Here is a 22654-nt window from a genome sequence, read left to right on the forward strand (position 1 = left end):
ACTGGAGGGCCCCGGAGACTAATTTGGAGCGCGCGCATTCCGTGAGCGCACGGCGGGGCCTGGGAAAAGAGTCCGAGCGGGCCACGCTCAGTGCCTCGACAGGGTCGCAAGGTGGAACGGAGAGTCAGTCGCCCAGGCGCTGGCCCACAAGCGCTCGATCGGCCCCGCAGTCCACGCTGCCCGTGGGGTTTTCCCCCTTCCCTCCCCCACCCCCCACTCCCGCACGCTGCGCTCAAATTCTGCCAAACACTCATTTCTCCGCGACTGCCGAATCCCCTCTTTTCCCAAGGGTCAAATACAACTCCCCACCCAATTCTGTCCTCGGCCGGAACGCCGCGCCCCTGGGACCCCTCTGGTTCCTGCTCCTCCTGCGCCCAGGAGAACCCCTCGGTCTTGGCGCCAGACGGCGATGCTGGGCTGATTCAGGTGCAGCCCCTCGGCCCCGCGCGGGATAGCGGATCCGCCGCGGGGACCGCCGCCGGAGCCGGGGCGCGCACAGCCCCGAGAGCGGCGACCTTCTCCGCGGGACGCGCGCCACCATCCGGACACCTGGGGCCGCCTCTGCCTGGATTGGATTAGGAGAATAAAGGAAAAAACGATTGTAAATGGAGAGGAGGGGGACGGAGGGGCGCACAGACACTCCGGGAATGAAGTTTCTTAAAGGTGCCGTGTCTGGCGCTCGGCTCTGATTGGTTTTATTACCGCCTATTTTCTCCAAGTGCTCAGTGGTTAGTTCCCCATCTGTGTCCCTCTGAGTCGAACCGCCAGCTCGCGCGGTGGGGTCGCCCCGCTCCTGCGGCGACTCGCTCCTGGGCCAGCAGCTCCTGGGAGACCCCGCCACGACTCGGGCCGCTTCCTGGTTTCGAGTGAGGAAATGTCACCAGCTCCCAAACTCGGTCTCGGAGAAGGCGATCCGCATCTTTCATTCTGGATTTCCTCTCAGCCCCGCGCACGCCAGTTTGGAGACAAACCGTGGGAACCCGGCGCCCCGGGGCGGTTTCCGCGGACGGCGCGCGCAGTGGCAAGGACTCGGGCAGGGGGAGCCTCTCGCCCAAAGATCACAACTGAAAATAAAAGTTCCTGCAGACTCTGTGGGGAACGCACCGGGACGGTAGGCGCCCCGGAGGGAGAAGGCCAGCCGCTTAATTAGCAAGTGTCTCTTCGGCTCCCGGAACCCTGCGGCGCGGCGTGGCGAGTGAAGGGGGACAAAAGTCGCTTTGCCGGGAGTGTCCCTGGTCCGAGATGCCGAGAACACGCTGCCTGCGAAGGGCACGCCGGCGCTGGCGACCGAAAAAGTTTACACGTAGTTCACAAATAAAAAGGAATACACACTTTTGTCGGTTACTTTTTTATTTCTACAGTTTATTACTGGGATAACGGACAGGGCAAGGGTCATCCATGGTTTGGGATCTCCACGGGGCAGTCAAGTTTGCAATGGGCGCAAACACCCCGTGCTCGGCTCGCGCGGGCAGCGAGCGTAGCGGGCAGGAGGGGCGGCCGCAGTCCTCCGGACCGGGCCGGCGGGGGTCCGAGCCGGGAAGGAGAAGGGCACACTGGTCCCCGGGGGAGCCGGCTCCGGAGCCCCGGCGAGAACTCGGCTTCTTCCTAGTAAGAGAACTAGACCCGCCCGTCCCTGGTTTGAAGGCAGGGGCAGCGGGGCCAGGTGGGTAGGGAGATGCGCGCGAAGAAGACGCGCGCGAAGGAGGTGCGCTGGGACGCGCTGGGGGCCGCGGCCCTCGTCGGCCAGGCCGGCGGGCGGGGCAGTGCGCGCTCCCCGCACCGCGCGCACCCTCGAGCGCGCACACTACACACACACACCTGGAGGTTGTTCCAGCAGAGGGGCGGGGAGGAGAGGCAAAGCGAGTGTCTTAAAATAGAGAGAGACGGGCAGAAGAGCGAGAGACGAGGGCAGGCGGGAGGAGGCGAGGAGAGCGACGGGCACGCGGCGCGCAGGCTCCCGCCGAGTTGGCACAGGCGGGCCGGCCGCCGACGCCCCCTCGGCGTGACTCCGCACCCGGCCCTGCAGGAAGCGCGCGCTGATTGACAGTCGCGGTGTCCCAAAAAGGCGCGGCGAAGATGCTGATCTGCGGGTGGGTCTAGACGCGCGGCCGGCGCGCCCGGTGCCCGCTCCCCTCCGCGCCCCGCCAGGGCTCCGCCGCCTCCCGGCTGCCGAGGCGCCGGGCACAGACCCCGCCGCCGGTGCGCCAGCCCCCGCGGCCCCGGCTCACCATGCACTGCCACGCGGAGCTGAGGCTCACCTCGCCCGGCCAACTCAAAGCAGCCAGGCGGCGCTACAAGACTTTCATGATCGACGAGATCCTCTCCAAGGAGACCTGCGACTACTTTGAGAAACTTTCCCTCTACTCCGTGTGCCCCTCGCTGGTCGTGCGACCCAAGCCCCTGCATTCCTGTACCGGTAAGACGCCCCGCTGCGGGGCTGGTGGGGTGCGCTCCCTCTCTCGCTGGTGTCGGGCGCTTTACCCCCTCTGTCCTCCGACCCGAGGGCGAGAGGACTAGAATTAGCAGCGGCGGGCAAATGGCTCAGGCAGCTGCAGCCTGGGGAGGGCTGGCCAAGGTGTGGAGCACTAGGTTGGAAAAAGGGGGGAAGGCAACGCGCCCCAGGAGCGGGTCGCCTGAGCCACAGGCTTCCTCCTGCCCAGCGCCGCCTTGGTTCTCAGTCAGAAAGTTCAAACTCTTGACCTGGTTCAGCGCCGAAAACATTGTTTCAGGAAGTGGTGTTACTTCTCGCCTGGAGTTAACTCCAATCTTCTGTCTCCACTGGGGATTTTTTTTCAAGTAAAGCGGTATCCGGAGGCTCTCGACAAAATCCTGTATTCACTGAACTTTACTTAAAAGGATCTCCCTTTGGGGGAAATATTTCCGGAATATGTCGCACTGTGTTGTAAGCGGAATTAGTTTTATGTGCCTGCTAAACTAAACTAAACTAAACTAAACTAAATTAAACTAAACAACTAAAAAAACAACAATGGTAACAATAAAAACATTCCTCAAGTCTGGGTTTCGTTCTCTGGAAGAACTAAGACCAATAGTGACGATAAAAGAGTACTTCATAAATATACTGAAAAAGGCGTAGCTTTATGTAGAAAAGAAACCCAAAGGTATTTATAAAAAAAAAAAAAAACTTTGAGTGCATGAAGAGAATTTAGACTATCTAAACGCAGGGATAGCAAAACAAAACAAAACAAAAGTTGAAGCAATATTTATTAAAGTTATTGACCGTGCTTTCAACTCAAGGTGTACACGTGGCATTTCCAAACCAAAAGACCCTTTGGGGTTATGTTTGTTGCGTGGATGGCATGACATAAATCAATTTTGTCATATTTACATTGAAAAAGTAAAGTGAAGATCTAGCAGTGGTTTTGAAAGGCGTTTTTGGAATGGCCAGGCCAAGACCTGGGCAATGCTTGGAATCCTTTCCTTTCTGTTGGTTCCATTGAACGTCCCTGTAGGATAGTCAGTGAATATGTGTGTAAATACGCACCATAAAGCTCTTTTACCACCAGATTGTGCCTACATGTATTTGGTTATAACATGAATATTATGTTCAGTTACACCTCTGTGAAATAAATTTTATCTGTAAGGTGGAATTAGGCCTAAGAGGTGTGGAACACTAAAACTTGTAATACTGAATTTTAAAAATCCAGAAATAGCCAAGATAAGAAACAGATAAGACGTTTTAGAAACAAGGTAGATAGCCTTGATGTTGATATTTTTACATTTGTGTGCCCGCCATGTATAAACCCTGGGTGAATAGTCTTTGTAGATGTTGGACAGGGGACGTAGGCTGCATCTTGTGTTAAGCATAAATTTAACCATTTGCTACAATAACTCAAATCCTTTTCATCACAAATTAAACAGAGGGGATCTGTTTTAATCACAAATCTCAATGCATCCTGCTACGGCTACATACCTGGAGGTTCCCAGGATAAAACAGAACAACTTCTAAACACCCAGGCAGAGCATAGAGCCTACAGGGTTTTTGTTTGTTTGGTTGTTTGTTTGTTTGTTTTAGTGACTGCACCGCCATCCATTGATTTGAAGGCAGCCTTTTCTGACTTTTAACAGTTACGGAACTGGATCATAGAAGAAAACATGTCAGAAAACAAGTAATAAAGAGCCTCTGAAAACAGTGGTCCAGTGATCGGTTGAGGCTAAGTGCTGTGTTTTACAGAACCTTGTGTGGGAAATTAATCAGAGGGAAATAGAATGACTCATCTGATGCTGCGTGTGAAAAGAGGACTGCGCGGATATCATGAACTGAAAGCGTCGCTCAGTCTTGTGCTTCTGATGGTCATTGATGGTTCGTGAGAGAGGGTCGTGGCTGGCAGTGGTTTTCTTGCCCTCTCATTCCAGGGCTTGCTTGCTTTGCGTTGTTCTCTTGGAAATGTGATGTGCGTTTGCTCTTGCTGAGATTTAAAATACAGAAACTGGGATTTGCCAGTGGAATTAAACCCATAAAAAACTGCCTACAGTAGTCCATACTTTCAGACCCAAAGCTTTCAGCGGGTTTACGGTTACAGTTAAAGCCTTACATGTATTAGGTCATGGGAATCCCATTAGTGTCTTCGCGAAGGTTTTGCAAATACCCTGCTTCCAAAGCATTTTGTTGCTTTTAACGGTTATGTTGAGGATCAAAATCTTAGCTTGGATGAACTTAATCTTTTTTTTTTTTATTAATTAAAAAACAACAGCAATAAGTTCTTGGCATCTGTCACCCAGAATGAAACTGTAGTTTTTTTTCTGTATCAAGATAACGAGCACTTTGGGTGGAACCAACGCATTAAAAAATTCAAATCAAGGGAAAGGCACACATTGGAATTCAAGTTACTGAACTTTCTCATCCTCCGGTTTGCTGTTTAAGATTTAAGTAACTAACAGAAGTGAACTTTGTCAGGTCAAACAATGAAAACTTAAGATACAAAAAAAAAGTCACCACCCTGCATCATCAGTACATAAAATTGGGGTGGAAAGAAAGCGATCGCATTGAAAAGGCCTCTACATAGGTAAGCAGTCCATGTTGTTTAGATTAATAATTAAAATGTCAATTCTTGATACTGAATCTCCTCAGGCAGAAGATCCTGAGTTCCGGTAAGCTGGGAGATGGAAACGTTTCACATCAGGCAGATAATCACCTGACAGTGATTTATTATTAGGCACGCTAACCTTAATGGAAAACTCATCTTCAAAAAATTACTCTCTGTTTTAACAGGCCCTTTCTTATTACAAACGGTGTGATTTTAGTCTTAGAAAGCTGTTTCTAAGTCACAGCGGATCTCCTAAGTCTCATTGTAATCACTGAGAGGGAACCTGGTGTGGGAAATTAAGCCAAACGAAAGGAACGTTTATTATTACATTGAAAGTAAGATTTAAAAAACGAAGCGCAAAGAAAGCCCCCATTTGAAAACAGGTTTGTTATTCAGACCACTGTTGAGATGCGCAGTATGCTCAGAATTAATTTAGTGTATAACACGTTGGTCTCCTTTTCAATTTGATCACAGTGATCCTCATTCAGAATGGAAATATATTGCCGTTTGGGAATCAGTAACGATCACACGCAAACATGAGAGCCTTGACAGTGATGGAAGGCCGAGCAGGAGGTGCTGTTTAGGGTGTGGTAAATACTCTTTGAGTCTGCAGTGTGTTGTCGATTTCTCTGGTTGTGATTTATGCTTCTTGGTGGAAGAGTCACTTGCAGAAACCTGGCCTCCAGGATGGAATAGACTGCGGGGGGTATCCGCACAGTAGCTTTGGTGGGATCTCTCTTTCAGTTTGATCTTTAGACACAGGCAGAGTTTCTAAATTTGAGGGGTGTTTGGAAAAAAAAAATGAGTAACTCGCTTCACAAAAACAAGGATGTCAGAGTTTACCTTCAGAATTTTCATATGAGGATACTGAGAAACCAACCAGCTGTGCTTATAATTTATGGTAATTACTTATAATTTAATATGATTCTTTATAGTATAACTTAGATATACCGTAGACGTGCACATACACATTTATGGGGAGGTGAATGTAGACATTTGAACATTTTACAACCTATGACCAGTACGTGACTTTTAATTATTCCATTAAAACCATAGACCAGCCCTGGCCGGGTGGCTCAGCTGGTTGGAGCGTCTTCCTGTAAACCAAAGGTTTTGGGTTCAATTCCTGGTTAGGGCACATACCTGGGTTTTGGGTTCGATCCCTGGTTTTGGGGTGCCTATGAGAGGTGGCTGATTGATGTTTCTCTCTCCCCCCCCCCCCTTTCCTTTCCTCTCTCTAAAATCAGTGACTATATCCTTGGGTGAGGATACAAAAAATTTAAACCATAGTCTAATTCCTTCCCCCTTCTCTGGCAGAATGATCCTGTTGAATCTCTCCGTGATTGGCCAATCTTACTGCATAGCTGACCGGAGGTATTGAGGCGGACGGGGTCATAGACCAGTGTCCCCAAGAAGAAGACACTTTTTTTGCAAAGTGCTAGGGTCACATCAGTGTTGGCTTTGTTTCCGTCCGTGCTACCCATGCTGTCCTCCTCGTTAGGGTACTCGGGTAGGAAGACCTTTCCAATGTGGTCACACACCCCGGGGTAAACTCCTGCAGTCACACCCAAGGCACAGACAACCAGCCAATTAACAGGGGCTTTTGGGGAAGGGTGTTTATCTTAGGAGGTGGCATTGAGAACATTTTATCCTTTGGTGGGTCCAAGAGAAACAAGTTCTTTGGGGTGGTGTCTTTGGGTTCATTTTTCTTGCTCTTTTTTTTTTTTTTTAATCACAAAGATTGGGTGTCACCTCAGCGAAAAATGAAAGGAGGTGCGGACGTGTATCCTGACTTGGTAGGGAGGGAGGGAGGGAGCCAGCTACCGCCTCCTGGAGTTGGCTCCTGTGGTTCCCCAAACTCATCTCTGGCTTTTAGTCAGAAACCAGACCCCGTAGGATCTTGGGAGCTGGGAGCTGGGCACTGGAATGTTAATGGAGAAATGTAAACTGGGGTTTGGGAAAATGATCATTACGAACAAGCATTTGCATTTCTGCCAGAGGCAAATAGGCTTTTATTAGCAATTACTCATAACCGCTTCTCCTGTTCCCATTGTAAGGGCACATAAATCAAGGGACTCACAGGGCCAGGGCTCATCAGGGTCAGCCTATATTTGGGCTGAGTTCTTTTGAGATCCTCAGCTGTTGTTTTATTATCCCTTAAATGTTATAACTCCTTTGTTGAATGGGGGTGCTGAGGGGTTCTTGAAGGAGTCCGTTTTAACTAGTGACTACTTCACGAGCAGTTTCCTCTTCTCTGGCTGTGATTTTTTTCTAATGAGAGAATGATTAGAAGTTTCGTTCACAAGTTACCATACCCTCTCCAAACGCCTGTAATCTTCAGTTCCATTGAATGCAATAATTTAACTCAACTGATATTTATGCTTGCTCCGTGATGGCACTGTGATGAGTCACTAATTTCAAGTTTCTTCTAAATCTTGACAAACAGTTGGGATATTTTAAAAATGTCTCTAGACGACTCGTAGAGCCACGGCCAAGCCCTTTTCGGTCCTCCTCTCAAGTATGTGATGGGCAGTTTGGAACTGGGATCGGGGAGCATTATGACGCTTCAGTGCTTTTGCTGACCCTATGGAATTTCCTCTTTGAACTCCACCTAAAGGGCGTTATCACCAGCAAAACTGCCACCTTAACCTCGTTAACGACAACTCCAGTGAAACCGCATCCATGGTAACGCTACGAAACCAGTTTCCTACAGATGTGCTCGTTGGTGTGTTTTTCGGTTGTACGTCTGGATGGAAAGCACTTTGTGATACGAGCGTGGACAGCAGCAGTGATCAAGTTGCCAGTTTTAACATACCTCGGGAATCTAAATGCAAAGATCGTTAGGATTAATATATCCCAGGGATCTGTGTGAAAAGCAGTTAAGGATTGTACAGAGAGATGAAGGCAAAAAAAAAGAGAGAGGTGGGAGAGAGAGAGAGAGAGAGGAGAGAGAAAGAGAGAGGGGGGAGAGAGAGAGAGAGAGAGAGAGAGAGAGAGAGAGAGAGAGAGAGAGAGAGAGGAGTTTCTTTTGAAATTCTTGAAGCTGCTCGACTCAGCCTTGTGTGCGCCACGTCGATTCCACTTAGAAACACGCTGGAGCCCCTTAGGGGAGGAGACCCAGGGCCTGGGGCCTGCCCGGCTTGTGGCGTTCAGTGTGGAGCCCTGAGTCCGTGCTAACCCCGGAGCAGTTTTAGGTGGCACTGGCACTTTTGTTTGGAGGTCAAGGAGGAAGAGGAACAGAGATGAAAGCCAGGCAGGTGGCCCGGATCTGAGGCTCCCTCATTTGCACGAAACCTGTGAAGTTCTGCGGGTGTTGTGAGCCCGACCCCCACGCTTGCCCCTGGTCCTGGCCGAGTGAAGTCCGTTGACGAGCTCTTCACTGGAATCGGGTGAAGAGGGCTGCAAGGATTTGGATGGGGTGCGTCGATCGAAGCTTCAGTGTTCTCTTTTGGGGAGTCCTGGGCCCATGCAGCACTCGGTGGAGTGGGAGTTTCTAGTGTGGGGGGGTGGACCCCATGCTCACAGCTGGCTGAGCCTTCTTCGAAGCCAGAACATTCGCAGAACCGTCACCAGCCACTCTGCTGTAAGTGGCACCCTCGGGCTCAGTATGAGGAAGAGAAAGGGAAGAGAAGGATCGAGACTTTGTGGGTGAAGACATTTTACATGTGACATACCCTTCTCTCCCCCTTGGCCAGGGTCTGCCTCCGTTTTGGCTGCTCCAGAGGTTGGAATGATTCTCCCCCCACCCCTACTGCATGGGGGACAGGATAGAATAACAGTAGAATGTATTAATAATGGGGTTCAGAGCAGGGCCTTGTACAAAGTTGGTGGTATTAGCCAACGAAATACTCTGGTGTGTTTTTTTGTTTTCATTTTAACCAGAAAAAAACCTTTGCAAACCCTCGGGATTTCATTGATTTTTATTGCAGCTTAATAACAGTTAGAAAAAGAAATGTCTTGTTAAAACGAATGCTCTAAATAAAAACACAGTTAGTTTTCCATTACGGTGTCTAATTACTCATCATCGCCAGGGCATTTTTTATATGGCAGTTTAACTTCTGGAAGGTGGAAACTTGGCACGCATTTAAGGAACAAAGCAGTGCACCTAGATAGATATCAGAAGATGGGCTAATTATATTTGGGCTGGGGTTGACTCTTACCCAGGATCGCTCAGAGAAGGCCTCTTTCTTCAGTCGCTAAGGGAAGTCTCTGCTTTCTCTTGCGCCTGTTGAAACTGATTCCGAAGGGAGAGAATTCTGAACTTTAGATCATGTTCAAGTGCATCTGGAAAGGGACCCTGCCAGTTAGTTACCCACTGGAGCTGAGGTCAGGACTACCTGATAGGCCTGGAGGACAGCTCTCTATGCTTGCTGACTGCATTGGCGGGGTTCGTCAGGATGAATGGACGCAGCCTTTCTCCCAGGAAAAGTCAGGCTGCCCCTGACTAGGAGCCAAGCTGGGAGGCTCTCAATACCAAACTAAGGGTGTCAAGAGCGCCAGCAGGGAGGCTGACCCGGGCCCTTTTTATTGCGTCTCTCGCTCACCAACACGTCCTCAGGAGCGTGACCTTCTGGATCTTGGTCCGACAGTGAGCACTGAATGGGACCGGCTGCCCGCTGGGGGATGTCAGTGTGCTTCTGGCCATTATTGCCAAACACCGGTGTATGTGATAAGTGACAGGATAATTGTCCTTCGGCTTTTCTTATCCAAGGATCACGGATGACGTGTGGGGAAAGGGACTGGCCCCGGGCCTGGTGGAATCCCAGGAAGTCACGGCTGAGTTTCCATCTTGGGAACCCTGGCAGGTCCCTAACCCTGATTTCCCTGCCGGCCTCCACAGCCCAGTGCCCTCTGCCCAGAGTTCCTGCCACACTTGAACGGAACCGATTCGGGCCCCCGGTCATTCACAGAGGAGGCCACGGCCACGTGTGGATTGAAGGAAATGTAACTTCCACGTTGAGTGGAAGCAATATCTAGGGGAACTGACTCCCCATGTTCCTGATGGTAACTTACAAATAACCAGGTACTGAGATCATGCCTTCGAACCATGGGAAATAGTCTGGACAAGGAGAGTTGCTGAGGCGGCTCCTCTGAGTCCTCCAGGTCTTATTACACATCTGGGAGAAAAGCTAGAAATACTTTATATCCTGAACCTTATCCATAGTCAGAACAATAGCAGCAACAGTGATGGTGTTTTTTAGTGTCCAACACAGTGATGGGCAACCTTTTGAGCTTGGTGTGTCAAACTTCGCCAAAAAACTGAGCATAACTCGGGTAGTGTGTCACTTTGAGGAAAAAACATTATTTTGCAAATGTTTCATCCTCAGGAGCAGCAAATGTTTCATCCTCGGCATGCGGCCGCGTGTCATCAGAAATGGCTACGCATGTCAGTGCTGACACGCGTGTCATAGGTTCGCCATCACTGGTCTAACATGTCCTAGGCACTGACTGGACCGAGTGCTTCATGACCAGCTTCCAATCATCCCTAAGAGATGGCTACTATTATCTCCGCCTTACGGATGGGGAAGTGGAGATGCAAAGCATCTTTCTCCAAGTCACAGAATAGGTAACGATCTTTTACAAGCAATAAGATAAAAGGCAAGTACAAAAACGGGCAGTTCATAGAAACGAAGAGCTGGACGGCCAGTAAGCATGAAAAGAAGTTTGCTTCACTGGTAATCAGCCACACACCGGTGAACAGGAGAAGCCATTTCATACCCAGTGGGTAGGGGTGAAAATGAAAGAATCTGACAGCATCAGTTCCTGACAAGGATGTGGAGCAGTAGACATCCTCATACTCTGATGGTGGGAGTAGGATTTGGTACAGTTACTTTGGAGAGGTTTGTGGCAACACCCAGTAAAGCCGCAGATGCACACGCATCCTGTAGCTCCCACTCCCACTTGGGCGTGGACGCCTTGAGAAATCACTGTACGTGTGCACGAGGACATGTGTATCAGAACACTCATTTCTACGTTGCTTGAGATATGAAAACTCCAAAAACAATTCCTGCTTTTTAGAAGGGAAAAAAAAAAGAAGTCGTATGTGCTGTCTTTTTATGCAGTGATGAAAATGAATGAGTCAGATCCGCTTGTGTGAATAATGGATAGATTTTAGAAACTCAGTGCTGAGGAAGAAAAACAAATTGTAGATTGACACTCACAGTCTGACACCGTTTATATAAAGCTTGAAAACATGCAAAATATCTATATATTGTTTAGGGAGGCAAGGGTATGGGATTGGAGAAAGCTCCTCACAGGTTTTTATTTTCCTGGGCAATTACGGTATTTATTAAGGAAAAGGCTTAATGTAAAAATGGCCAAGCATTAAGATTTGGCAAAGCTTGGTCATGGGTACGCAGATGTTCTACATTATGCTTTGTGCTTTTCTGTATGTTTGAAATTCTCTGTAACATAAACATTGAAAAATGATAGTACGGGAGACCCCCATACGCATGGAACCCTTGATCTTGTGGGGCTTTTGATGGCTTTCTTAATAGCTTTTCTAGCCTGAAACAGAAGCTTTTCAGTCTCACAGAGGGGAAATAAGAACACTTTATAGTTAGACACGCGCACAGCTCACACTCACGCAGCCACTGGAACTCCTGAAATCGGTGTTCGGATCTTCCTTACCTCCTCTGGCTGGGTGGGGACATTATTCATCACCAAGGTAACTGCTGTTCCCCCAGCAACGCTTTGGCATCTGAGTGAATGGTTCCTGAGCTGGGCACCGGGGCTAGAGGAATTGCTGGGAAGTGTGTGTGTGTGTGTGTGTGTGTGTGTGTTTTCCCAAATATACATCGATAATCATTGCAAGCAAGAGTGATTAGGTTTCTCTTTCCCCCACTTCTCAGTGATGTTTCAAACCACAATAAATCGCCTTTGATTGCATCTGCTGGTATGACGTGCCATCCTTGGCTTTGAGAATGGTCCATTGCTGTTGACAATTTAACTTGGAAAAAAAAAAACCATCGAAGGACAGCTGTGAGTGCCAAGGATATAAACATGTTAATGTAGCTGCTTAGCCGGGAAGAATGCTGTTGATGTGGGCTGATACGCTGGTGGCGTTCTCTTTATATGTTGTAACCACGATTGGATTTTAGACTCGGTTTGATGTGTGGTACCAGGGATTGTTAGGGAGGGATGGGAACTGTCACCATGGTGACCACACAGAGAGCTGTCTGTTCAGGATAATCAATAAATGGTCGTCCTTGTGGTTTAGAGAAGGTAACCTAGACCACGTGACAGTGACAATGGGGGTGGCAGCTGCTTTGGTGCAGCCGAGACATTTTTCTCTTCTCTACAAAATACACACGGCCAATTTAGAAATGTTTCTTTAAGATATTATTGACACAAATGTGGCCCTTTAGGAGCTCTGCCTTCCTGTGCCCCTTCAGAGGGGGAAAAAAACAACACTCTTTAGTGTGGATGAAACAGTTTGTACTGTGGAGAGTTGGCCAAAGGGTTTCCCCTTCGCAGTCCAGCCCTCTGGGCCTAAACACACACACACACACACACACACACACACACACACACACACACACACACACGGGCAGAGAAGAAAACACTAAATCAAAGCGCCCCAGGGCCCTCGTCAGACCTTTTATAGCCAGAGGGCTGTGCTGTGGCACTTGGCTGTGCACCCGGTCAGCAGGAATTAATGACCACATCCAGGGGATGGTGGCCAAATAGGACATGACGGAAGGGATGGTGGATCTGTCAGACCTGGGGCCAGCGAACAGACATTCCTGCGAGGCAGGGGCCAGTCCTCCGAGCACGACACGCACGGTGGCTGGGCTCACGCCAAGGGACTGAGCCTTCGCTGTGTCGTCAGCCCCCCGAACCCCTCCCAATGAGACCGTACTCCTCCTAAAGCGAGGAAGCAAGCTGGGCTTTGGGCGGGGGATGGAGGAAATCTCATCAAGGAAGATGGTCCAAGCCCGGCCGGTATGGCTCAGTGGTTGAGCATCGACCTATGAACCAGGAGATCACAGTTCGATTCCCTGTCAAGGGCACATGCCCGGGTTGCAGGCTCCATCCCCAGTAGGGGTCGTGCAGGAGGCAGCCGATCAATGGTTCTCTCTCATCATTGATGCTTCTATCTCTCTCTCTCCCTCTCCCTTCTCTCTGAAATCAGTAAAAATATATTTTAAAAATAAAATTAAAAATAAAGTTCCGTACTACCTAGAATCTATATGAAAGTGTGTAAACGCACTCAAGTCTGTCCCTTTCCACAGAACTCACTACTGTATAGAAAGCCAGGTCCGTCGACTGAGCCAGCTCCATAGGAGTTTATTTTGAACCTTTGAACGCCTTTGTACATATTTATAATCATTTAATGTGTGCCAGTCAGTCTCTCGTCTCTCATTTCCCGTGATGATTTGGGTTTCTGCGTGATTCCAGAAGAATTCTAAGAAGCACGCAGACTTCACGGGAAGTGAGGTCGTTGGGGGATGATGGGCTTGATGCCGCCCGACTGTGCGACACTGAACTCATCTCGTGGGCTCTGAGCTGTGGTTCTAGGGCCGTCAAAGGTGGAATTCCCAGCAGGTATTCATTGGTTGTTGTGAACCAGAGAAAAAATGTTTAACAACTAAAGGCCAGACCAATGCTTTGAAGAATTAAGACTTGGGACTATTTTTTATGAAGTTCTTGTTGGGGAAAATAAAAGTCTCCCCAAATGGTTTGTCATCACTTAAACCAGGGGTGGGGAGCATCCAGCCCGCGGGCTGTATAAGGCCCGAGAAATCATTTGCTTTGGCCTTGCCAAGGCATTAGGGGTGAGTTAATTCAATGTCTGACCAAATACAGCAGGCTCATTTTCAGGTGGATAATTTTGTATGGACCTTGAATGATGTTATAAATATCCAGATGGCCCTTGGCAGAAAAAGGTTCCCCACCCCTGACTTAAACAAAAGAATACGAGCTGGGTTTTTCACATTATGTCTAGTTGGGCTGCGGTGCTTCTGTGAGTCTGTTTTTAAAAAGCTTTCTCTTTGCAGACCACCTATCCATTTCTGGTTCTTTATTGGGAAAGTTAAGCATATTTCATGTTAACCTGATTACCACTTGTCTTCCCCCCACCCCGTAAAAAAAAAAAAAAAAAGCTTTCTCTTTGATTATCCTGAAAAGTCGCGTTGGGGAACTACTCTAGTGTAGATAACAGCTTACAGATTACAGAGGAGGCTGGTACAATTTACACCCCATGACTCACACGTGTGAGGCCGTTTAGGGGCGCGATCCTCGTGTATGGCTTTCCAGTCAGGTGGTCCTCGGTTTCTTTGCATTTGACTGTCTGTGTGACCTTAGGCGAGTCATTTCATCTCCCTGACACTCAATTTCCTCATCTGTAAAAGGGAGATATTAATAACTACCTAACAGGGTTAGTCATGTAGGTTAAACGAGATAATGTATGTAAAGCTTTCCGCGTAGTCCTTAGCACGTACGCGCTCGGTAATTGATAGTTTCTATTACAAATAATTATCTTATAATGATAACCTCATCTTGATTGACTGAAGCACAGCCCTTCAGGGAAAGATTGCTATAATGGTGAAGTAAAACCAAGAAAAATGAAATATCCTGAAAAAAAAAAAAAAACCCACCACTTCAGTCTGGAGCATTCTTGTCGGTTGTGTCATTGCCCTCGCGGCCTTTTGAGGCCTCTTGCAACCTGGGTGGTCTGTGAGCTGTTCAAGTTCATGGATAGATAGGTTTCATCCCCCCCCCCCGCCCCCCCCCCCTGCCTTTCTGTTTTAGAATGGGGATTCGGAATTTTGTAAATTTGTACATGAGTGGCGTAAACAGGTCAACCCTACGGCATCAGAAAACGTGCTTTGTTACTTCAGTTTTTACAAGACTTGCGTATGATAATTACCCTGAAGCTGTGTCTCCTCATACAGCTGTGCATCCCAAGGACTTTTTGTTGTTGTTGTTTTTTTTTTAGGAAAGTGGCAGAGTTCCTCAACACATTTCATTTCTTCTTTGAAGCACAGAGATTAAGGAGAGTCTTTTCTTTTAGAAGAGAGTACGGTGTGGGAAAAGGTAGCAGTTTGGGGGCTATTCGTTGTCCTGGTATATCATTGGGTCTGTGGTTCCGAGGGAGTTGCCGACCAAGTCCCCCTTTCAGGGCCTTGGAGTTGCTGTTGGGGCTGGTTGAGGGTTGCACTCTGAGTGGTAATGCAGGCCATTCTGTGGACAGGGCCGCAGGGACAAGGGCCGTGCATGGATTTGTTTTCTTGGAATTGTGTTGCTCAGCTAGTCACTGTTGCCTAGGAAGTCAAGTATCTGCTGATGTCATGCTCTACTTGGTGAATCCGCTCCATGGTGTGAGAGACGTGCTCTTGATGAGGTGTTTCTCCCTCTTCATGGTGGGAAGGAACCCCCAATGAATAGGGTGCTGCCTCTGCCTCCCATTTAGAGTGAAGATTCCCATCAGCCGTCTCTGGTGACCTCATCCAGGTGCAGTGGTGGGTGGGGGCCAGGTGGGAGCAGGTGGGATGGGACATGTGGCTCTGTCCTCCTGGCTGCCATGGAGCCCTGGATTTGTGTAGGGAGGCTGACCTGGTCCCCCAAGTTCCTCAGACCATTGTTCCAACAGGATTCCGTGGGAGATAGGGATCTTTGGCAGCGTGTGGAGGATATTCTGTTCAACATAGGAATTCAGAGAGGCAAAGTGCACGTGTCTGTGCTCCAGTGGGCGGGGAGGGGGCAGGAGTGGGTGGTGTGGGAGATGGGAGGTGAGGGAATGTTGGCAAGAAGAGTCCGGGTAAGAAAGCGAGTTGTGCTGACGCCTGGATCTTCAGATGCCTGTTCAGCACTTGTCCCCAGAGGAAGACACATTTTCAAATGAGAATGGAATATTTCACTTTGGAACTTGTCCTAGGACTACGTGCTTATTATCAGAGGCGTTCCTCGGTGACTTCTGATTGGGCAATGGCCTGCCCAGCCACACATGTAGCCAAATTATCATATATATTAACAATGCAGTGAGGAATTTCGTCATCCTGGGTCACAAAGGATCATTATTATTGTATCAGAACACAGTAATGGTATTCATGCGGTGCCTTGCCAGCAATCGCGTGTACTTGGTGTTCGGAGGCCGTGAGGGAGCCGAGGTCTCAGTGGAAATCTTGTCAGCAAATCCCTCTGCCACCCAGCCGGTGTGGCTCAGTGGTTGAGCATCAACCTATGAACCAGGAGGTCACGGTTTGATTCCCGGTCAGGGCACATGCCCGGATTGTGGGCTCGATCCCCAGTCGGGGGCGTGCAGGAGGCAGCTGATTAATGGTTCTCTCTCACCATTGATGTTTCTATCTCTCTCTCCCTCTCCCTTCTTCTCTGAAATCAATAAAAAATATATTTTTTAAAAAGAAAACCACTCTGCTTGGGACCCCCCACTGACTGTGAGGTCCCAGTGCCTCGGTTCCTGCTATTGGCAGAACAGACCTACCTCCCGGTGTGTTGGGGAGGAGGGACTGATTCCGGAGCATCCATTCGGTGCTTTGAAAATGTTCACAGTGTGGTGAACGTACCCACAGACCGACTGTGAGGGAAGCTGGCAGTCTCAGGGGACTGACACGTCACCGTGATTTTCTAGACGGCTTGACCGGAGGCCAAATCTGACCTCCTGCCTCGTTCTCTGCTGCCACGAGCTCAGAACGGTCTGTACATCTGTAGATGGTTGAAAAGAGATCCAAAGGAGAATACTTTGTGGCAATGAAAACTACATGAAATCCAAACAGTGTCCCTGAGGATTTATCGGAGCACAGCCACACCCATCGATTTGGGAATATCCGTGGTGGCTTTTGTGCTACGACCACAGAGGTGAGTGGTCCCAACGGAGACAGCGTGGCCCACAAGCCTGAAACACTGACCGTCGGGCCGTGTGCGGGGAAAGTGTGCCGCCCGCTGAACTAGACTGTTGGGAGCAGGCTTCCCAGGTGGTGAAATAAGCTTGCTACTGATCCACGGCAGAGGATGCCATTCCAGGCCATCAGAATACCTCCTTTGATTCTTCACAGACCAGGGCTCTGTGACGGGTGAAAGGCCCCGGGGTGGGAGTTTAGTGGGGAATTTTGCAAGGACTCTCTTAAGTTGAGATCAGGCTCTGAGCGCCGAGGATACATTTCCAAACCTTTCTAGAGATGACAGGATTTCTCTTGCACTGAGAGAGGGGTTAGAATATTTACAATAAAATATTTGGGATTCAACGGAATTTGGGGGTTTGTGATTTACTTATTTATTTATTTATTTATTTATTTGTTTGTTTGTTTGTTTGTTGTTGCTGTTCCAACACTCACTGATTTCCCCAGAAAATTTGAGGATGACAACATAGAGGACCTCGGGAGTATCAGTATTACTGACATTTTCCAGTTTGAGGTTTGGGTGACATTTTATAAATGCTTCTTATTTCCCTCGGATGTGTTGCCCATCCCTTGAAATAATAGTAGTCGTAATAATGCAAGTTGTGCAATTAATTGCATTTGCACAGCCCCACCTGGAAGGGTTTGTACAGCTGGTAAAGCGCCGAATTGCTGGGGTACCTCTGCTGTGGAAATGCACGTCTATCTGCCGTCTGTTGGAATTTTCAACTAATTCGGGATCAGGGCTGACAGACCATTCAAGAAGGACGAAGCCCGATGCTCTAGGTGCCTCAGTTACACTCTTGTTTTCACTGAGGCACTTAGGTTAGAGGAGACTTCAGTCTCTGCAGCAGCCTTGGAGCTAATGAAACCCAGTGGGAAGAGGGAGATGTGAAATGAACCTGATTCAGCTGTACCTTCCTGTCCACTGCTGGGTTTATCCAGACAGGAGGCTGGGAATCCTTGCCACCAAAAGGGAGTTGGGGAGGAGTGTGTATGTGTGGAAGGCAGACTGACTTCAGAGGAAGAAACCATTGTTGTTCTAGGTAAAATTTACTTCAAAGAGAAGTATGTGTGGTACGTGCTACAATGATTTTCTTTTTTTTAATCATCACCTGAGGATATTTTTTCATTGATTTTTAGAAAGAGTGGAAGAGAGAGGGAGAGACAGAGAGCAATATCAATGTGAGAGAAACACATCGATTGGTTGCCTCCTGCATGAGCCCTCACCCCACGGAGGAGCCTGCAACTAATGTACGTGCCCTTGACCAGAATCGAACCTGGGACCCGTCGGTCCACAGGCTAACGCTCTATCCACTGAGCCAAACCGGTGAGGGCTACAATGATTTTCTTACTTCAGAGATGAATTTACAAAATGATAAACAAAACACATATAATAGCAAACACTTACACTGAACTATGCACCAGGAACTTTTCTGAATACCTTACATGAATTAACTTACTTCATAATAATCATGTGATACTATTATTCTTCTCATTTAGTCGAAGAGGAAAGAGAAAGAAGTAGAGAGAGCCCTCTTCTTGGGTGGGATAGCCTGGAAGCAGAGAGGAGAAGTAAAAGAACATTCTAGGTTGTCTAGAGATTAACTACATTAAGTGATAACCTCTGATTTCTACCGTGCTAATTAAAAAAAACCACCTACTCCAAAAATATGGGTGGAGGAGCAGAGGAGAAACCCAAACCTTGTCCCACATAGGGGAAACTCAGTTGCCTAATTTGGAGTTTAGACTTCTGAATAGTATCTGCTTTTTAAAAGTGTGGTGATGAGTCCCGATTTGACCTTCAGCAATGTTTTTTTAAAATTTTGGATTTTTTAAAAATTAAGACTTATTAGATTTCCCTTACTTAGTTCTTTATTTCCAGGCTATCAAACTACCCCTAGAATGATTAGGACATTCCCCCCCTCCCCCCGCCCCCAAGGAACGGTAAGTTCTTACATAGCTGAAGGCCTCTGGAATGTATTAACATCCAGATTTGCAAAGCGAGTGGCTGATGGCCATGGTCCGGTATTTGACCCATTCTGTTCCACTGACTTAAGTACTGTTCCAGGAAGGGTATGACTTAAATAAATTTTATCTCATTATTGATATTGAAACGTTAAATATTGAATGGATAAAAATATTTATAAGATCTAAGTAGGATATAAACAATAATAACACAATGAACAGAGAACGTGTCTTCCGAGGTTGCCGTGTCCCTTGTGACACGCGCCTTCCTGTCCCCGTTGGAGGCGACAGTGTCCAGTTCTGTGTTCAGATCCTGCTCTTCGCTGTAGTTTTGCCACGTTTGTATCCCTACCTCGCATATTGTGTAGCGTGGCTGGGTTTTGAACTTGATATAAAGGTTATCACACTGCTGTTATTTTTTGTGACTTTGTTTTTTTTTCACACAGCATTACATTTCCAAGAACCACCAGGGTTATGTGTAGCTGCAGTTCACTTACTCTCATTGCTGCATAGTGTCCAGTGGATAAACAACCAGAATATATTTACCCATTTCATTGATGGACTTCCAGGTCTTGCTATAGATACTGCTGCTTTGACCATTCTTAACAAATGCCTGGGCCAGGACTCATTTAATTAATTTTTCTATGAAAAGGACAGTCTTACAGTTGAATGAAAATGATATCGACTCCTTGCATAGATAAATGCCGTTTTTATTTTGGAACACATACTGCGTATTAAGTGGGCGTATGTTCACTTGCTTTATTGGTGAATTTTCCCCCGGAAGTGACAATAATTTGTATATTTTCTTTTCTAAATGAATCAAGGCATTTAGTGTAAAAATCACTAGAAAATAAGCCTGCCCAGTTTTACAGTAAAGGTTTCATAAATATGTAATAAGATAAAAAAATTAGAAAATATGAAATAATTTTCATTAGAACGTGAAGTACTTTTTCTCTAAATTAAACATGAAATAAACTTTTGTCACCCAGAGCAACAAAACAAAAAAAAAATTATATTGATTGGTTAAGATGGTCTTTGCCCCACTCTTGTTCATTTGCTGACTAGAGAAGACATTTTTATTTTTAACATTTTTCCACTTAAAAAGATAGACCTTAAAAACCTTTTGAAATAATTTATAGAGTTTGCAAAGACTCGGAGCTTTAGAACAGCGAACAGCCTATATAGTCCATTTGCTTTTTTGACTGGGAAGGAAAAAAAAAACAAAACCAGAGCAAGTAAATTACTTAACCAAGATCACAGAGGACTGCCAGGCCTAAAAATACCTCCTCTTTAAAATAGCTACACGAATCTATAGTTTCTCTTCTAGATTAGAAGCCACAGCTTCTTCTCATGATAGATATGTATCGTGTAAATGGAATCTTTAGCGCATCTGAAGCGTAGTGTCGGTGAAACAATAGGACGAGGTTTGATTTTGAAAATTGCTCTTCTCCACCCTGTGGGTTGTGCTGACCCTGGAGAGATTGTATTTAGTTCCCACAGCCTGGTTGCTGGCGTTGACAATATTGCCATTGTCTGACACCTGGGCTGCCACCAGCTCTGTTGGGAGACACGCACTGAGCTCAGAGGACCCTGCTGGAGTGTCAGTAGAGCTAGCACAGGCGTCTCCTCCCCAGCCTGTCCCCACAGGGTTTCCCTCCAAGGAAGCCGCAGCTTTGCAGCAGAGAATTTAATGAGGTCATTTGGATGAGCCTGGGTTCGTGGGCAGGGGGCTCGTGCATTTAGGGTGGGGAGTGAGGCCTTTAATGTGCTTGGAATCTCGCTGGTCCCCCGGCACACCCCTGCAGGGCCCCGTCCAGCCCTCTCCCTCTGCCCCGTCCTGAAATAGCCCTGGTTCACACGGAAGAAATTTACTTCCCTAATCCTCACGAGCTGGCCAGCGCTGCATTTGCCACGGGGTGGGTTTTGACTTTCTTTCCCTGAAGGAGTATCTCTAAAAGCTTCAAATCCATTTTCCAAACCTAGTAGGAAAGCAACCAGACTTGAGCCGCAAGGCGTAGATCGAGTCTCCAGCGCTGCCACTTGCTGGTCCTCTTGGGCTGGTTGCTGCACTTCTCTGGTCCTCTTCATATATGTGTTTCAGAGAGGAAGGGAGAGGGAGACACAGATAGAAACACCAGTGATGAGAGAGAATCATTGATCTGCTGCCTCCTGCACGCTCCACTGGGGATTGAGCCTCAACAACCCCAGCATGCGCCCTGACCGGGAATTGAACCGTGACCTCCTGGTTCATAGGTCGATGCTCAACCACTGAGCCACCCTCTCCTTTTCCATGTGAAGTAGTTTGGTAACACCGATGCTCCTGGACCTGCTGTAGAGATCGAATGAGCTAACGCTCCTGAGTCTTATATGGACAACAGGTTCACCTCTGAAACAAATTGAAGAACAAATACTTACGTTTCCTTATGTTTCAACATCAGAACGCCAGGGGACACATTTGCAAGAAGCCAGAGCGATAACGGATGCTAGATTTATAGCATGTCGCGCATCAGCTGCCCCCTTCCCCTGTGCTCCGGCCCCACCAGGCTTAGTCAAGAGGGGACACTGAAACTTCTTGTTTGACCGTCTCTCTCCCCTGTGGGGCTCTGGGCTCCCATCGGGCAAGGATTCTGCCTTATTCTTCTTTAGGCCTCTAGCATCTAGCATATTTTGGCATATTTTGGGCATATGGTAGCTGCTAACAACAGTATCGCTTTCAAACTGACCGAAGTGTTGAGAACTGTCTCTGCCCAGCGTTTCTTTAGTGCTTTGCTTACTGTAGTCAGTCTGTTTTCCTCTTGCTCAACCCTTCCCCACTCTCTCCACACAGTTGACTTTTTCGTCTCTAGGGACCACCCTACACCTGCGGTGCTCAGATGTTGCTGCTCCTCTCCCTCCCTTGCCCCCCCCCTTTTTATTTTTTTGGTCTAAGAATTTATAATATGGGGCTCGTTACACTTTGTTAATGGACTTTATTGTCTGCTTCAGTGTTATAATCTTTACATTTAAGGCCTTATTTATCTATAGTAAACTGTCTGCTCGGTGTGTCCCTTTTAATTCCCTAAGTTGATATTGATTGCACTGCCCCATGCAGCATAATGGTTCGTTTCAAGTTCATCTACAAGACTCAAGCGTAGCCTATTTGGGTGGCGGGTAGGAGTTAAATGGCAGCTGTTAAACAGTGCATAGCAACTCCTCACAACGGCTTAAACATGAAACGGGACTTGGAGTAACAGAATATGCTGGAATTTGATGAGGACACTGAGTGCTACAGGACATGGGATTTGAACTTGCAGTTGTAGACAATGACTATACCTCCTACGACCAGAGCCCTTGACCTTTAGCCCCACGATGCCCAGAAGGAAGGCTGGTGGGATTACCAGCAAGGTCCCAGTGCAGCTCGCACACCCTCCCTGTCGCACAACATTCGTTCCTTTCTTCCTTAACCTTCCATATAATAGAGACATAGAGTCTTGCCCCCTTCATGAACCGTGAAGTTGTTGATCAGAATAACTGCAAGACCTTCAGAAACTTTCAGGGATGAAAAATGCTAAGAAACCAAAAGAAGTCAGTCACCTAACACACATAACTGGCATTAAACATCTTTTCATGAAAGGATCTGGCCTAAGCTAGTGGATATTGAGAAATGCCCTATAAAGGTGTATAGCATCATTTAAGAGCAGTGCCCCTTAGGAAATAAAATTATTAATGAGCACACTAGCCTCTTTATGGGCACAGGAAGTTGAACAGATGACTGTGGTTTCTTAGATTTCATACAAAATCGGA

At 47.6% G+C, this 22654-nt stretch overlaps 1 protein-coding gene across 1 annotated transcript in view; it reads left to right on the forward strand.

Annotated features, from left to right (window-relative positions):
• The first annotated feature begins 1853 nt into the window (after positions 1-1853).
• The window catches only part of BARX2 (BARX homeobox 2), a 59449-nt gene continuing 38648 nt past the window's right edge, over positions 1854-22654 (forward strand). The window contains exon 1 of the mRNA XM_079763063.1: positions 1854-2416. Within this exon, the coding sequence (XP_079619189.1) occupies positions 2230-2416 (187 nt within the window). The 5' untranslated portion in view covers positions 1854-2229. The remainder of the gene's footprint in view (positions 2417-22654) is intronic.

The sequence above is a fragment of the Cnephaeus nilssonii genome (assembly GCF_951640355.1).
Source record: "Cnephaeus nilssonii genome assembly, chromosome: 22".
NCBI classification, from domain to species: Eukaryota; Metazoa; Chordata; class Mammalia; order Chiroptera; family Vespertilionidae; genus Cnephaeus; species Cnephaeus nilssonii.